The sequence below is a fragment of the Amblyomma maculatum genome, chromosome 2 (assembly GCF_055883805.1).
Source record: "Amblyomma maculatum isolate TAMU_Amacu chromosome 2, ASM5588380v1, whole genome shotgun sequence".
Taxonomy (NCBI): Eukaryota; Metazoa; Arthropoda; class Arachnida; order Ixodida; family Ixodidae; genus Amblyomma; species Amblyomma maculatum.
Genome location: NC_139345.1, coordinates 201340151 through 201358344, shown reverse-complemented (window position 1 = coordinate 201358344; position 18194 = coordinate 201340151). Strand labels below are relative to the sequence as shown.

General features: G+C 48.4%; 1 protein-coding gene and 4 non-coding genes across 5 annotated transcripts; all 5 read right to left on the bottom strand.

Annotated features, from left to right (window-relative positions):
* Nucleotides 1-3875: 3875 nt before the first annotated feature.
* Nucleotides 3876-3957, bottom strand: TRNAS-CGA (transfer RNA serine (anticodon CGA)). The gene has a single exon. It is a non-coding gene; the product is annotated as a tRNA-Ser (tRNA).
* A 4013-nt stretch (nucleotides 3958-7970) lies between these two features.
* On the bottom strand, nucleotides 7971-17674 carry LOC146200950 (uncharacterized). The gene is made up of 3 exons (XM_084592479.1): nucleotides 17079-17674; nucleotides 8248-8395; nucleotides 7971-8087 (listed from the first exon to the last, which is right to left on the bottom strand). The coding sequence occupies exons 1-3, from the start codon at nucleotides 17672-17674 to the stop codon at nucleotides 7971-7973; spliced, it is 861 nt and encodes a 286-aa protein (XP_084448605.1).
* TRNAS-CGA (transfer RNA serine (anticodon CGA)) lies at nucleotides 8822-8903 on the bottom strand. Its single transcript has one exon. It is a non-coding gene; the product is annotated as a tRNA-Ser (tRNA).
* On the bottom strand, nucleotides 16217-16298 carry TRNAS-AGA (transfer RNA serine (anticodon AGA)). The gene has a single exon. It is a non-coding gene; the product is annotated as a tRNA-Ser (tRNA).
* Nucleotides 16384-16465, bottom strand: TRNAS-CGA (transfer RNA serine (anticodon CGA)). The gene has a single exon. It is a non-coding gene; the product is annotated as a tRNA-Ser (tRNA).
* Nucleotides 17675-18194: the final 520 nt, after the last annotated feature.

Here is an 18194-nt window from a genome sequence, read left to right as displayed (position 1 = left end):
TTAATGGAACTCCTAAGTATTTTGTGGGGGTTGTTACCCAGGGCACATTTGCAAAAAGCTCTGGGGTCAATGGCCAATTGCCATGCTAAAATCCCTGACACTTTGACCAGTTCACTTTGCTTCCGGTTGCCTTCCTAAAACTGTGGACACACAGCACTGCCTCGCGTATACTAAGCTGATCCACAGCACAGACCGCTAGGTCATCCGCGTATGCGAGCAACTTGACTTCAGCTGCCTGCAACTTAAAACCTTTAACTGCCTCGTTTTGGATAATGTTCACGCATAGTGTGTCTATGTAGATGGCAAACAAAAGTGGGCTGAGGGGGCAGCCCTGGCGTACCGAGCGTTGCACCTGAATGGGGGCCCCCAGACTCTTGTTAATGATTAATCTACTAGTGCATCCCCGGTACGCCATGGCCACGCCCTCTCTGATTACTGAACCTAGGTTCACGTGATCCAGAATACACAGCAATATTTCGTGGGCTACACAGTCGAAAGCCTTTTCGAGGTCCAGTTGTAGGATGGCTACACATTTATCCATTAGTTCACTACACTCGAGCACCGATCTTGCCGTGTGTATATTTGTAATAATTGACCTCCCCTTTTAAACCACACGTTTGGTGAGGACCAACAATATTTGTAATAACTGACTGCAATCTTCTAGCTAACAGTTTCATCAATATTTTGTAATCTACGTTTGTCAAAGCAATTGGTCTATATCCTGTGACTTGCTTCAGCTTTGCCTCGTCATTTGTCTTGGGAATAATAATAGTATGAGATAGTCCGAAAGATTGCGGCAATCTATTTATTGCATAGGCTTCATGGAAGAGCGCTGTCAATATTGGAACTACTTCGTTCTTAAATTCTTTATAAAAAGCCGCACTTAGGCCGTCTGGCCCAGGCGGCTTTCCCATATTTAAACCATCGATCGCTTTTTCTACCTCGATTTCTGTGATTGGCATCTCCAATCTTTCCTTCTTATCCTCGTCTAGTCGCGGCAAAGCTGCAAGAAACTTTTGTTTGAAAGCTTTTATGTCGACCACATTTTTGCTGAACAGTTCCTGATAATATTGGAAGAAACCACGCCTGATATCGTCTTCAGACGATAGCACGCCACCCCATTCGATCTTATCAATGCGGTTTTTCTCGGCTTGAGCCTTTTCAATTCCCAGTGCCCTTTTCGATGGCGTCTCGCCCATAGACCAATTTTCCGCTCTTGCACGCACTAACGCTCCTCGGTATCTGTCTTCTTCTATTAGGTTAATCTGTTCTTTTATTTTTCGAATATCCTCTATCCATCTGCCGGGTGCCTTACATTCCTGTTCGTGTAGTTTTGCGAGCAAAGCCTTCAGATGGGTTTTTGTAATTTTCTTCTCGTACAGCAGGTAACTGGATCTGTCAATGGCTTTAATTTTAATCTGTTCCTTGCACAATTCCTACTGTTTCCAGATTTCGAGCAAAGTCCCTGGCCACACTTTAATCAATTCATTCAATACCACGCGTGTAAAGGCATCATCCTTAAGCACTTTATTGTTCAATTTCCATAACTCCCAGCTAAATGCATTGCTTCGTTTTTTGGTGCCGAATAAGCATTGCACCAAACAGTGATCCGTGAATGTCATAGGCACAACTCGGTATTCATTGCATGAAGGAATCAAATCCATCGACGCTTAAATTCTGTCCAGACGCGCGTGGCTAGAACCTTGGAAGTGGGTGTACTGAACGGCGCGCGGTCCTTCCAAGCAATCAGCCACATCCTTCATATTCCATTCGCTTGTTAACTGGCATAACATTTGAGTGCTCTTGTCTCTTAATCCGCGTGTGCTGGTTTTGTTTCGAGCATTCAGTACACAGTTAAAATCTCCCAGCAAAACTACCTGCCTTTCCGTACTTAACTGCTGCATAACATTCTTGAAAAACACTGTTCTCTCCTCCACACAGTTAGGAGCGTACACACAAATAATGCGCCACTCAACACCGCTTTATACACAATCAGCCTCTACACACCGTTCAGAAGAGCATGAGGAGTAGCCCTTTACAACCAGACCAGGCAGCTTTTTGACAAACAATACACACCCGGCCGATGTCCCAACTGCGTGGCTAACAATGGCGTAAAATCTAGTCGTGAAACGTCGAACCATGCTCCCGGCCTCTTCCTCCCCATCAACCTTAGTTTCTTGCACGGCAAGCGCGTCAATATCGTGGTCAGTTAAGAGCCGGTGCACCTGGCTCTGCTTCTTTTTACCTGCCAATCCCCCGACATTTAACGTGGCTACTCTTAAGGTGGTTTCAGGCGCCATTTTCATGAAGGGTGAAGAGACCGTCTAGCGCGCTGCTAGACGCCATCTTTGGATCCATCCCCGTCCGGTGCGAGCGGCTGACCCGGCAGCGGGGGCACTTTATCCGCTGCCCGTCTCTCTGATGAAATGTTTGGCCGCAGACGTAGCGTGGACCGCCGGGTTTGCTCAGTTTTTGCTGGTCGCTCGTCGACGCTGGGGGCTGACGCCTGGTTACCTTCGGGTTCGGACTGTGTGTGGGATCGCTTGGCTGGGGCTGGGACGCATGGCTTACGAACACCGCTGGTGTCCGAGTGCTCCTCCCCATTATCCTGTTCCATACCGTTTGCCGGCTCAGGTGACGTGCCTTCCTCATTGCTAGGGAGCTCAGGTGTAGAATCTGCTCTCCCCACATCTCTCGCAGCATTGCCGTTTTCTGCCGAGTCCACAGACGAATCTGTCTCCCGTGTCTGCGTTCGCACTTCTCCGGCACCTTTCGCCGCCTCCTCCGCCTCGACTACGTCCATGGTGAGCTCCGCCGACCGTTCCGTAGTTCCATGTCCCGCGGCCGAAGCGTACGTAAGCACACAGGCAGCCTAGTCATGTCCGTAGCGTCTACACTTTGGACAACGCGGTACCTTACATTCTCGTCGAACGTGACCGGTACCGCTGCAGCGCAGGCACTGCATCGCTCGCCCAGGCACCACGACAAGGGCTAGCTCTCCGGCAACTCGCAGCTGATGAGGTAAGTCGTCGACCTTAATGCCGGGTTTCAATTTCAGGAGCACAGTCCTCGTGGTGGACCCCTTCTCCTTGACGCCTTGAACTCTCCACCTCTCCCGGGTCACCTCGGTCACATTCCCAAAAGCAGCTAAAGCCGTCCGGATGTCGTCGTCTGCCACACTGTGCAACATCCAGTGAAGTCGCAGCTTCCCCTGTTTGTCTTCGGGATCGATAATGAGGCAGCGGTGTCCCTTTACTTCGAGTTCCTTGAAAGCCGCCAATTTCTTCGTTGCTTCTGTGCTGCTTAACGTGACCGCCCAAACATGGTTGATCTGATACGCCCCCAACGCCACAACGTCGGGGAGCGCACCAGCGTTGGCAAGGGCGTCGCGGAAATCCTCGACCCTGTATGGCCTGACTCACACATCGCCGTGCAAAAAAAGCGTGTTAAAAACAACGCGTCCGGTGGGCAAAGTTGGCAGAATAATCTGATACTCGCTATCATCCATTGTATCGAGCCTGTTTCCGCGGCTGGAAAGGGCCGCTATCGCCGCTCCACTGGAGCACATGATTCTGCGACCGTTCACTACGGAGGCCGGAAGTAATATGACTCGGCCACTACTGCGGTTGAGCGCTGTAGAAAATGTGCCAGCACTCGTGCTTGCATGAATGCCTAAATTTGCAAACCATAGGTGCTTGACCCATATCACGGAGCCGACAGGATTCGAACCTGTGTGGGAAGACCCCAATGGATTTCGAGTCCATCGCTTTAACCACTCGGCCACGACTGCGGTTGAGCGCTGTAGAAAATGTGCCAGCACTCGTGCTTGCATGAATGCCTAAATTTTGCAAACCATAGGTGCTTGACCCATATCACGCAGCCGACAGGATTCGAACCTGTGTGGGGAGACCCCAATGAATTTCGAGTCCATCGCCTTAACCACTCGGCCACGACTGCGGTTGAGCGCTGTAGAAAATGTGCCAGCACTCGTGCTTGCATGAATGCCTAAATTTTGCGAAACATAGGTGCTTGATCCATATCACGCAGCCGAGAGGATTCGAACCTGTGCGGGGAGACCCCAATAGATTTCGAGTCCATCGCCTTAATCACTCGGCCACGACTGCTTTTTTTTCTTTATTTCCGAAGTATACATGAGCAACAAATGATCAGACCTAATAAAACACTTCAGCTGCCCTTGAGCTGACGCGTGCGAGGTTAAAATTTCTTCAATTTTACTAGGTCATCCAGAACTTCTGCCCACTGTGGTGGGTCAGAAAGCGCTCACATACATTCCCGTAGATAACCAGTACTTTCAGCAAAATTTTCACGTACACTGCGAATGTTAATATCTTCATGCCTTACTTGCATTCGTGTTTTCAACAAGCTGTGGAGGCCTACAAGCATTATTAAATCATAGGGTACGTCTTCGTTCTCCACCGGTAAAAACCTGATGCCATAAGGGTTTAGTGGCAGCTCTTTTTTAATTGTTCTTTGTAGCACGTCCCAATGAAATATTGCATCCCAGCAGTCTAAGAATATTTGTTCGATTGTCTCTGGCTTGTTGCAAAGCTGGCAGTTTGTCGTCCAAGGGACATAGATTTTTTTTTCGTGAAGCCAGGTTTTGACGGGTAGAGCGTTCGAGTGCAACTAAAAAAGGAACTTTTTGGCGGCCGGTCTAACTGACATCCTCTTCACTCGTTTTAAAATATCCTGCCCTGGGCCTCCACGGTAAGGCTCCCGATACAAATGTGCCGGCATCATGATTTCCACTAGGTCCTTATACAGCTTTTTCTTGCCAACACTGTACAAATATTCAAGGGGAAAACGCACTTATAACAACTTGTAAGAGAGAACTACCTCGCGCAAATATCCTGCGACAGCACCACGCATGTTTTCACTTGAGGAGACAGCCAATCCGGGTAACAGCCTTTGCAACCGCACTTGTATGACTGTTCTTAAAAAGGTGTCATTTTGGTCGCGAAGAAAAAAAAAGCGCGATACCACTTGGCGCAGAAACAAATGAATCAATCCGACTCCTCCGCTTTTTAAAGAAAGAAATAAATTCGTTCGCCTCGTCTTTTCCCAGGTCGAAGTCCAAAGAAAAACCGCAAACACACGATGAATTTTTTGAATGGCAGTTCGTGACGCACATAGAACATTCATTGAACATATCTTTGAAATCAAAAACACATTGCAGACGAACGCGCGTGAAAAGATTGACAGTTGCCTTCCCTGCCATGCTTCCGCTTTCTCTCGCACTCTATTTGTTTCTTCCTTCCAGTGTAAGCTAGGATCGCGATAACATTGTAGGGGCACACCTAGATACTGCATTGGCAAGGAAGACCATTGCAATCGGGAGAATGAAGCCAGTTCAGCATCCCATAAGCCATGCCAAAATCCTGAGCTTTTTTCCTAGTTAACCCGACATCCAGTCTGGTCACAAAACTTTTCAACAACGTTAAACACTTCACAAATGCTCTCTCTGTTTTTACAAAATACTGCAATGTCGTCCGCGTATGCAAGTAGCTTCACACGCGCCGACTGAAGCTTGAAACCCGAGATGCATTCATTATTGAGAATGGCCAAGCATAATGGCTCAAGATAGGCTGCAAAAAGCAGAGGAGAGAGTGGGCATCCTTGCCTCAACGAAGAATGCACTGCGAGACTGTCAGTGAGATTGCCATTCACTATAATACGCGTCGAGCAGTTTGCGTACGCCATTTTCACTCCCTCCACGATTACCGAGCCCAGGTTATAATGCTCTAGAATGGAGAAAAGGATGTCGTGCAATACGCGATCGAACGCTTTTTCCAAATCCAGCTGAATCATTGCAACCTGACTTCCAAGCGTGTCTACACATTCCAGTACGGTTCGTGCCACCTGTATATTTGTGGCGATGCTGCGACCTCTTATGCCGCACGTTTGGTGCGGTACGACTAATTTGGCTATTACACTCTGCAATCTCTTGGCTAAAACCTTCGTAAAGATTTTGTAATTAACATTTGCCAGGCTTATTGGCCTATAAGACTTCACCAACAGGCATTTCTCTGGATCATCACATTTTGGAATAAGTACGATGTGTGACGTAGTAAATGATAATGGCACTTGTTTGCGTTCGTAGGCTTCTCTTATCACTTCCAACATAAGGCTGGAAACATGGTGTTTAAATGCTTTGTAAAAGGAGGCGCTCAGCCCATCTGGTCCAGGGGCTTTCCCACATGGGAGGTCATCTATGGCCTTTTCTATCTCTTGCATTGCAATAGGCATTTCAAGGCTCTCTTCACACGATCTTCGAGCGTTGGCATTACCCGTAAATATTCTATTGGAAACCCTTCACTATGTTCGCGCGTATTACTCAGAAGCTCAGCAAAATGTTTCAGAATCGCACACTTTATATCTTTAGCATCGTTCGTAATCTGCCCTTCATGTCTTATTTGCCTGATTTCCTTCTGGCAAACGTACCTTTTTTCATCTGATAGCGCTCGCTTTGTCGGCGCCTCGCCAGCCCACAGTTTATCGCTTCTTGCGCGTATAACCGCGGTTCTGTACTTCTCAGCGTCGATTCTTTTTAAATGAGATTTCACATCTCTTATTTGCTTAGTGAACTTTCCTGGCGCACACCTTTCCATGCACAACAGGCACTCAAGTTGTCCATGAAGTTCCTTTTCCGTTTCTTTCTGTTTACCGAATAACACTGCTCCTTTCTATTGCTTTTATCTTCACCTGCTCTTTAAGTCTTTCCCATTTCCTTCATGGCTTTCTTCATGCACCTTAAGCAAACATTCCAAATCGTTCGTGATTGCCTTAACAAACTCTTCATCCTCCAAAATTTTCTCGTTCAGTTTCCATAGATGCCAGTTGAAAACAGATTTCTTAACCTTCATTCCAAAAGTCGCACTAACAAGGCAATGATCACTAAACGATATAGGTTTTACATTATAGCCGGTACAAATTGGAACGAGATCAATAGATACATACAGCCTGTCTAGTCTCGCATGACTATCGCGTTGAAAGTGCGTGTATTCCGGACATGTTCCAGAAAAAAACACATTTCCAATGTCTTCCAAGCAGTAGTCATGCACAAGTACAGGGTGGTCCACTCTAAGTGCGAACACGGCTCCGCGTGGCCGCGCTCCGCGGAGCGCCAGCGGATCCGGCGCGTTCGCGCATCGAAGCAAAGCCGCGCAGGCGCACAGGGGCCCGGGGGAGGAGCTTCGTGTCGTCTGCTTTCCAGCGATGCAAGCGAGGTGCGCGCCAGCGCTGTAGCAGACGACACGAAGCTCCTCCCCGGGGCCCTGTGCGCCTGCGCGGCTTTGCTTCGATGCGCGAATGCGCCGGATCCGCTGGCGCTCCGCGGAGCGCGGCCACGCGGAGCCGTGTTCGCACTTAGAGTGGACCACCCTGTACATTCAACAGTTCAGCGCTCTTGTCTTTCACTGATCTAATCTTCACTCGATCAGTAGCAGCACACACACAGTTAAAATCGCCCAATACAAGCACAATTTTGTCACATTTCAAGTACGGCTCGACTGAATAAAAGAAGTTTTGACGATAACTTTCAACATTGGGGGCGTACATACAGACAGCACGCCAAAATAAATTTGAGAACAAAAAGTCAACAACTAAGAGTCGGCCACTTTCGCATGCAAATACGCAGTGTACGCTTATACCCAAGGTATTGCGAATGAAAAGAAGGCATCCGCCTGATGCCCCCACAGAGTGACAAACACACACGCCAAAGTTTGCATGGAAAACAGACACCATGCGGTCTGCATGGTCCTGAGATTCTATCTTAGACTCTTGAACGGCTAGTAAGTCTATTTCATCATCTAGCAGCAGGCGATTCAACTGGCATTGCCGCCTTCGGGCTCCAAGCCCTCTAACATTCAAGGTTGCTGCACGTAATGGGACATTTAGCTTAATTGCCATGCGTTTAGAGAAAAAGGCGCCCGATCCATGTGATGCCTACCTCAATCGTCCATGTGGCTCTCCTTGTCCAAGGTTCCGAAGCGTACGCGCTCGTATCCGGCCTCCCAACGGGATGTCTGAATGCGGACTGAGGCGTGCATGACCACCGCAATTGCCACCTTCCATAAACACAGTCAAAGAGCCACAGCCAAAAACAGGCTATGACGGCTGACGCACCACCTGCACTCACATGCATTAGGTCACGTCCAAACTACGGAGGCGGTTTCCCCGCCTGCCGCGTCTCGGACGAAACGTTCGGCCGAGGCTTCAACGTCGAACCCCCGGTGCTTTCGATGGTGGCTCGTCACTACCTCCACCAGGCTGCAGACCCTCACAGCCCTCATCATGGGGCCGCTTCCCAACGGGTAGGCCGCTTATTCCTGCGCTGAAGTCCATAACGTCGGAGTTGGGAGACTCCTGCAATCTTCTTCACAGCATCCGAGTCTTTCAGGGTGATGGCCCAGACGTGGCTCATGCGATACGCCCCCATGGCGATAACGTCAGGGATCAGCGAATGCTGAGCCAACGCGTCTCGGAAATCTTCCACCCGGTACGGGCGGGCCCTGATATCCGCGTGCAAAAAAACTGTGTTGAACACAAAACGGCCTGTTGGAAGCCTTGGCAAAACAACCTGGTAGTCATTATCCTGTTCCATAGCCCTGTTACCCCGGCCAGACATGGCCGCTGAGGCCGCTCCTGCGGAGCCCGTCATTACACGTCCGTACGCTGTGGCGGCCGGAAGTGGAATCCTCACTCGGCCACGACTGCGGTTGAGCGCTGTAGAAAATGTGCCAGCACTCGTGTTTGCATGAATGCCTAAATTTTGCAATACATAAGTGCTTGACCCATATCACGCAGCCGACAGGATTCGAACCTGTGCGGGGAGACCCCAATAGATTTCGAGTCCATCGCCTTAAGCACTCGGCCACGACTGCTTATTTTTCTTTATTGCCGTGAAACACAGAACAAAAATACACACGATAAAACACGTCAACTACACTCGAGCTAACGCGTACGTGGCTAAAATCTTTTCAAGTGCCCCAACTCATCAAACAGAGAATGCCATTTTGGTGGATCCTGCTGCATCCTGAACGTTTCGCGTATATACACCGCACTTTCAATGAAGTTTTCACGCGCAGATCGTGTATCTATATCTGCATGACGCACCTGCATTCGCGTTTTCCATAAGCTATGGAGGCCAAGGAGCATAACTAAATCATACGGTGCACCATCGCTCTGCACTGGTAGGAATCTGATACCGTACGGAGTTAAGGGAAAGCTAAACATTTCGACAGATTTGCCTGTCTGGTTGGGTTGATAACTAAATAAAACTTGAAATTTCTCCAACCAACACTTTTATTTTATAAAACCCGACGTTTCGGAGCCGCTCGGCTCCTTCTTCAGGGGTGCATGACGCGGGGCTGCGTGCAGCTATAAGTAAAGGAATGGTCGGTGGGGAGAAGAAGGTGGGGGGGGGGGAGAATGGGGAGGTTGTGAGATGTGTGTGAAAGAAATGAGAAGGAAGGAGGGGGGTTTAGACGAGTGAGGGTGCCGCAGGTGCAGGTGTGCTCGCTGGCGACTTTTTTCTTTTCTTCTGTGAAGTGGCCAGGAGAGAGCAAAGACCATGCAAGTATACAGCAGGGAGGTTGCCTATTGTCCGGTTGATGTTATTTGCGGTCGACTGTATGTGCCATGACTCGAGGAGGCGTCTTTTGCGGTAATTGGTCTCGGTCTCCAGGATGAACGTTTCTTCGAAATTCCCTCGGCCATTCCTTTACTTATAGCTGCATGCAGCCCCGCGTCATGCACCCCTGAAGAAGGAGCCGAGCCGGCTCCGCAACGTAGGGTTTTATAAAATAAAAGTGTTGGTTGGAGAAATTTCAAGGAGTTAAGGGAAGTTCCTTTTTTAATTGTCCTTTGGAGTACGTCCCATAGAAAGACAGCATCCCAACAGTCTAAGAAAACGTGCTCAATTGTTTCCGGTTTTTTGCACACCAGGCAATTTGTTGTCCATGGGACGAAGATACCTTTATCATTCAGCCAGGTTTTAACAGGGAGTGTATTAGAGTGAAGTTTGAAAAGGAACGTTTTAGCAGATGGCGTCACGGGCACCTTCTTGACTCTTTTCAAAACGTCCTGCCCTGGGCCTCCACAGTGCAATTCCCGGTAAAAAGGCACCGGCAGTATCACGTCAATGAGATCTTTGTAAAGTTTCTTTCTGGAAACGTTATAAAGGTGATCTAAAGAGAACCGCACTTCAAGCAACTTGCACGAAAAAACAACCTCGCGCAGGTAGCCAGTCACAGTACCAGGCATGTTTTCACATGACACAATCCATTCAGGGAGCAGCCTATGCAATCGCACTTGCATCACAGTTCTTAGAAAGGTATCTTTTTGATCACGGAGGAATATAAATGGCGAAACCACCTGACGCAAGATCAGATGTGCAAGGCCAAGCCCGCCCAGTTTAACAGAAATAAACAAATTCGTCCGGGCGGTTTTTTCCGATGTGGATGCCCAAATCAAAACAGCAAAAACGCGGTGCATTTTCTGAATTGAGGTTCGTGAGATATACAACACATTTATGAGGTACCACAGCCTCGAAATAAGAAAAACATTGCAAATAGAAGCGCGCGAAAACATTGACAGTTGCCTTCCTTGCCACGCATCCGCTTTTTATTTCACTCTGGATGTTTCTTCCATCCAGTGCACGTTGGGATCTTGATAACATTCTAAAGGCACGCCTAGATATCGTGTTGGGACAGCAGACCATCGCAGCTTACAGAAGAAATCAGGTGTCACGTCCCAATCACCATGCCAAAACCCAGAGCTTTTCTCCCAATTGATCTTGCATCCGATTTGATCACAAAATGTTTGGACGACACAAGTGACTTCACAGATGCTCTTTCTAGTTGCACAAAACGCTGCTATATCACCAGCATATGCTAGCATTTTCACGTGTGCTGATTGCAGCTTGAACCCTAAAATGCGATCGCTATCAATGATAGCCAAGCAAAGTGGCTCTAAATACAGTGCAAAAAGCAGGGGTGAGAGCGGGCAGCCCTGCCTTACCGATGCACGTACTGCGATGCTGTCAGTCAGTTCACCATTCACTATAATACGGGTCGTGCAGTTCGCATACGCCATTTTAACACCCTCCACTATGACTTCACCAAGGTTAGAATGCTCCAAAATGGAAAAAAGATTTTCGTGAGAAACACGGTCAGAGGCTTTCACCAAACCTAACTGCATCATGGCTATCTCACCACCGAGTGCATCAACACATTCTAATACGGTTCTCGCGACATGTATATTCGTGGCAATGGATCGATCCTTGATGGCGCACGTTTGATGAGACCCAACCAGTTTTTTTATTACGCTTTGCAGTCTTTTTGCTAAAACCTTCATGTACACCTTATAGTCAACATTGGTGAGGCTAATCCGTCGATATGACATCACCAACAGTCGTTTCTCCGGATCATCTGTCTTGGGTATTAGAACAATATGCGATGCAGAGCAAGACAATGGAACAGTATTACGTTCATAAGCTTCAGTGATTACACCGAGCATAAACTGAGCCGCATACTGCTGAAAACTTTTAAAGAATGCGGTGCTCAGACCTTCCGGCCCAGGGGCCTACCCAGGTGTCAGGTCATCTATTGCAAATACTATCTCCTGCAACGTTATCGGTGTTTCTAGGCGCGCTTTACTTTCGTCATCCAGTGCAGGCATCAGTCTTAGAAAATCTGTTTGAAAGCCGAATACAGTCTGAAGCTTAGCGCTAAGCAGTTCTTCGAAGTGCTCTGCTACCACATGCTGAATATCTTTAGCATCTTCAGTAATATGGCCGGCATACCTTATACTCCTTATTTCTTTCTGGCAGGCGTATCTTTGCTCGTCTGCGAGCGCTCGTTTTGTCGGTACTTCTCCAGCCCAAAGTTTTTCAGCCCTTGCACGTATAACAGGCGCTGTGTATCTTTCACTGTCGATTGTTTCCAACTCACTTTTTATCTCTCGTATTTTAGTGGCGAAATGCCCTCTCATAGAACTTTCCATGTTAAAAAAAAACTGGAGTTGTTCATTCAGTTCTCTTTCTTTTTCTTTCTCTTTGCGCCGCACCTTACTGCTCTTTTCTATGAATTTCAATTTGACCCACTCTTTGAAGCTGTCCCATTCCGCTGCAAAGCATACTGGTCGCATAGCAAGACGATTTTCAAACTCGGTCTTAACTTCCGTAAGGAACTCTTCATCGACGAGAAGCTTGGCATTCAGTTTCCATAGGTGCCAGTTAAAGCGTGATTTCTTTCCTTTCCTACCAAGCACTGCACTCACGAGACAATGATCACTGAAAGACACAGGTTTGACGTCATATGCAGTACATAGGGAAACAAAATCAACCGAGGCATACACCCTGTCCAATCTAGCATGGCTATCTCGCTGAAAGTGCGTTAACTCTGGCTTGTTTCCAGTGGAGAACACGCTACCAACATCCTCAAGGCCATACTCATGCACAAGTGCATTCAACAGCTCGGAGTTTCCCAAGTAGCACAAAGTGGGCTATGACGTGGGGGCCCGCGTTGGGCCCGTGAGGGCAGCCCACACGGGCCCCATGCGGGATTTGCAACACGTACCCAGAGGGGCCCCGCGTGGGATGCCCAATTTCGCCGCGATCGGTCCCAAACTGTATCCGCGTGGGCAGCCCAAATGGGGTAGCCCGCATTCAGCTCAAATAGGGCTGCCCGCTTTCAGCCCAGGTAGACGAATGTGGGCAGGACACCAGAACCATTAATGGGTCCCTCGTTTGTGCAGGCAGTGAAATCCATTGATCAAGGTTTTAATTTTTAGGTCGATTAATCCCTCCAATACCTGAATTGTACAGGCGCGGGATTTGCGAAAGCCAGTTGACCCACGTGCTGCCCTCATGGGTTGAATCGGGCATTTTCAGGGCTGCCCAAGTTCCAATAATCAAGTGTGAAACATTAAGCGCTAGTTTTTTTTTGCTTGTATGCTACACTCAGTAACATGAGAGAAATTTATTCCAAACACTAAAATAATATGGGCTGGCCCACATCACCCCAACATGTTGGTCTGAATATTTATTTTGGTGCTGCGTGCAGAATACTAATGCCGTAGGAACCATTTGGAGGTTCTTCAGTACATACTCGTAAAGCGGAACAGTTACTGTTGCATAGTTTCTGTCGATACTGCATAATTAACGTAGTTTGTAGAGTAAACCTAGATAATCTTTATTCATTGCATATATATGCTTAGGACAGTTATGTGAAACCTCCAGAAGAGGCAATTAGTGGCCGGTATAACATAATTTACATAAATAAAATGGTGCCCCTAAGATAGGATGCAGACGTTTCAGAGCGGTATGCCCGCCTACGGCCAATGTGGGGCCCACTGCGGCCTTTCATACGCCGCCCCAATTGGGCTGACCTTATTTTTACCGCATGGACTACGAATATATGTTGCATTTTCACGCAAGTACCCCAAGAAATACCTGTGTGGGCAGCGTGGTGGTGTATTCGCTTTTCAGCCCGGCAGCAAACCATATGGGATCTATTCGGTTTTTTCGTGGGCAGCCCCAATCGGACTAGCCTGTCATCTATTTGCTTTAGGCCCACATTTGCATCGCATCTGCCCAAAATTGCCCCGCAAGAGACCGATGCGGGCAGAAGCGGGAAAGAGCACTTGCCTGCCCCGCTAACGGCCATGCGGAAATTATCTAGGTTTTTGCTGGGCAGCCCTATTTGGGGCAGCCCAGAAATTTTCTGCATGAATTCCAGATTTTCGTCTGACCTTCCCTCAAGTAACCCTCAAGGGTCCCATGTAGGCAATGTGCGGGCATACCCGTATTTAGCCCCGCCGCGGCCCATGCGGGACCTATTCGGCTTTTGAGTGGGCAGCCCCAATTAGATTAGCCCAGGCGTTTCCTACACAGAGCCCAAATTTTATTTGCATCGGCCCTAAAATTTCACAAACGGGACCCTTGAGGGCCAGATGTGGGAATATGTAATCAGTTAGCCATATCCGCGCCTATATGATGCCCAGATGGAAAAAATAAGGGCAAGCCCAATTTGGGCTTGCCCGCTTGTTCTCTAAAGGGGGCCCTCATGGGTGTTATTGTGGTTATTCAAGCCCAACTTGCCCATACGGGCCCCAGGTGGGCCACGTAATGTGTGCTACTTGGGTTCTGTCTGTTCGTGGTTGTAGTCACCAAGTACACGCAAGACTTTGTCAGTCTTCAACCACAGTTCAATAGACTCAAAAAACGATTCACGTTCGCATTTTGAATTGGGAGCATACACACACACAACACGGAAGCATAAATTAGAGTAGGTAAAATCAACAACCAAAAGCCGACCACTTGGACAGGCAAAAACGGACTCTGCGCTTACTCCCAGCGTGTTACGTATAAATAAAAGGCATCCACGCGATACACCAACGAAATGGCATACACACACATAAAAGTTTGCTTGAAAGGAAGCCACCATACGGTCAGTGCTTTCTTGGCTCTCAATCTTTGACTCTTGCACAGCTGCTATATCTATATCATTATCCAAAAGGAGGCGACTGAGCTGGCATTGTCGCCTTCTCGCTCCCAGCCCTCTTATATTCAAAGTAGCTACGTGTAACGGCGAATTAAGCTTAAGAGTCATGTATTAGAAAGAGACCCCCGTACCCGCATGGTGCCTACCTTCATGGTTGCGTGGCCTCCGATTCTGAAGAACAGCGGCGTATGTGTGCATGTATGTCCTCCCAGCAGAACATCGGGCTGCATTCAAACGAAGTCCAAGCACCGTCTTTCATTTTTCTTTTCACACACGCCCCTCTTGGTTGCAGAATGTTCCTGACGCTGGTCGGTAGGCAGCCGACCCACAAATCGTTCAGGACACCACAAAACTACGGAGGCGGTTTCCCCGCCTGCCGCGTGTCGGCCGAGAAGTTCGGCTTCGGTCGCAAAGTTGCTCTTCGGATGCCCGCCGTTTTCGTCGGCGGCTCACCACAAACACCGCCTAGCAGCTGAGTCTCCTCGACGCTTTCCTCGTGCGGACGTTTCGCGGCAATTAAGGCTGCTGTCTCCGGCCCAACCTCCATGGCATCAGTACAGCAAGGCTCAGTACTGAGATGGTCCTCATCATCAGAAAATTTGATTACGTCTTCTGACGCTTCCTTTGACGCGCTTTCGTGGTCCTGGGATGGAACGTTCAAGACATGCACAGTTTCATTCTTTTCATTTGAGACCGTCATCTTATTCTTTAAAACCGTCATGGAAGGCACGTCCTGTTTCGTTGACTGACCTCTAATGTCAGCAGCCTCCTCCGCATCCGCCTCGTCCATAATTAACTCGGACGAGTCTTCGCTGGTCACAGGTCCGGCAATGCTAGCGTAGGTACGAGCACACTGGCTGTCTTCATGCCCGAACCGTCGACAGGTTCCGCAGCGAGGAACCCGGCACTCTTTGCGGATGTGACCCGTACTCCGGCAGCGTAGGCACAACGGGGGTCTGCCTGGCACAATCACTAGCGCCAGCTCGCCGCTAACGTTCAACTGATGCGGCAGGTCGTCGAGCTTCAAGCCAGCTTTCAGCTTCAGCGTGACGAGTCTAGTTGTGGAGCCCTTTTCTAGCATACCTTTAACACGCCAGCGTTCCCGGGAAACCACCGACACCTTTCCGTACGGCGCAAAGGCAGCTCGAACATCCTCGTCTGGCACGTTGTGTAGCAGCCAGTGAAGTTTGAGTCGCACGTCCTGGTTCGCCGGTCAATCACCAAGCAGCGACCGTTTTTTACACACAGCTCACCGACACTTACAATCTTGTTCACCGCTTCAGTATCTTTGAGAGTGACGGCCCAGACGGGCCTCATCCGATACGCCCCCATAGCGATAACATCGGGGATTAGCGAGTGCTGTGCTAACGCATCCCGGAAATCTTCCACCCGGTACGGGCGGGCCCAGATATCGGCGTGCAAAAAAACGGTATTCGAAACAAACCGACCTGTTGGCAGTGCAGGCTAAACAACCTGGTAAGTAGTTTCCTGTTCAGTAGTCGTGTTACCGCGGCCTGAGTTGGCCGCTGAAGCCGCTCCTGAGGAGCCCTGCATCCTGCGTCCGTTCACTGGCGTGGCCGGAAGCAGAATCCTCGGCCACGACTGCGGTTGAGCGCTGTAGAAAATATGCCAGCACTCGTGCTTGCATGAATGCCTAAATTTTGCAAAACATAGGTGCTTGACCCATATCACGCAGCCGACAGGATTCGAACCTGTACGGGGAGACACCAATGAAGTTCTAATCCATCGCCTTAACCACTCGGCCACGACAGCGGTTGAGTGCTGTAGAAAATGTGCCAGCACTCGTGCTTGCATGAATGGATACATTTTGCAAAACATAGGTGCTTGACCTATATCACGCAGCCGACAGGATTCGAACCTGTGCGGCGAGACACCAATGAATTTCGGGTCCATCGCCTTAACCACTCGGCCACGACTGCTTTTTTTTAATACCTTTTTATTGAGACAAGCACGATACATTGTTAAAAGCACCCCGGTTGCTTCAGCCGGTCTAAGGTAAAAAAGACTTGATTTGAACTAAATCATCAAGCACACTCATCCACGCGGGTGGGTCTTTCTGCGCTCGGTACACATCACGTATATAACATACACTTTCCACAAAGTTTTCCTTTGTAATTCGGACGTTTACATCTGCATTGCGTACCGCCATTCGAGTTTTCCATAAAACTATGGAGGCCGAGAAGCATAATCATGCCGTAAGGGACACCTGTGTCATCAGTGTCGGTTGGTAAATAGCGAATTCCAATCGGTGTTAAGGGTTGTTCCTTTTTTAGTGTACGTTGCAGGACATCCCAATAGAAGATTGCGTCCTAGCACTCAATGAAGACATGTTCAACGGTTTCTGGCTTTTTGCACAGCAAGCAGTTAGTTGTCCATGGTACAAAAATGTCTCTGTCAGATAGCCATGTCTTAACCAGCAAGGTACCTGTGTGCAGTTTGAAAAATAATGTTTTTGTACTTGCTTTAACTGGCATCCTTTTAATTCTTTTAAGAACATCCTTTCTTAGGCCTCCAGAGTTAATTATACGATACAGAGGCACTGGCATGAATACATCTATAAGATCTTTGTACAGTTTTTTCCTTTTTACAGTGCTGAGATACTCTTGTGAAAACCGAACCTTGAAAAATTGTACCGAGTCAACAACTTCTTTCAAATAACCTCTAGCGCCACAAGTTGGCAATCTCACAGTGGACACTATAAAATCGGGAAGAGCCCTGCTCAGACGCACCTGCATCATTGAGCGCAGGAAGGGGTCCTTCTGATCCCTCTTAAACATAAAACGGGACATAATCTGGCGAACAAACAAATGCGCGAGACCCAGACCACCATCTTGAACTGTTCGAAACAAATTGGTTCTTCTGACCCTCTCCCAACTTGAATTCCAAATAAACACAGCAAACACCCTATGTATTTTTTGCACATTTACACGCGACATAGACAGAAACTGCAAAACATACCACACTTTGGCAATTAAAAAAATGTTGCATACTGTTGCTCTCGCAAACATCGACAAGTCTCGTCCTTGCCACGCCCTTGCTTTCTCGCTCACTTTTGACGTCGTCTCGTTCCAGTAATCTGCGCTCTTGTTATACTGCTCGAGAGGCACACCCAAGTAGTTCGACGGCATCTTTGTCCACTGCAGATTCGCGAACAACGGTGGTGTAATTCCCCAGCTTCCGTGCCAAAAGCCCACACTCTTTTCTAAATTGATCTCAGCCCCAGTTTGCTGGCAAAACCGCTTGGCGACGTCAACACTTTCTTGTACACTCTCGCGGTCACTGCAGAATACAGGAATGTCGTCCGCATACGCAAGAATTTTAACATTAGATGACTGAAACCTGAAGCCATTTATTCGGTCGTTGTTAATAAGACTTAAACAGAAGAGCTGAAGGTAAAGTGCAAAAAGCAATGGTGAAAGCGGGAATCCCTGCCGTACGGAGGACCGCAGAGGGATGGGTTCACACAGGTTCTTATTGACAATTATTTGAACTGTACAGCTGCTGTAAACCATTTTAAGCCCGTCTAGTATTATGCTGCCCACATTTACATGTTCCAAAACTGAGTACAGGACATCGTGCGCAACGCGATCAAACGCCTTCGACAGGTCTAGCTGTACCATTGCAGCTGGGCCACCGAAGACATCACAG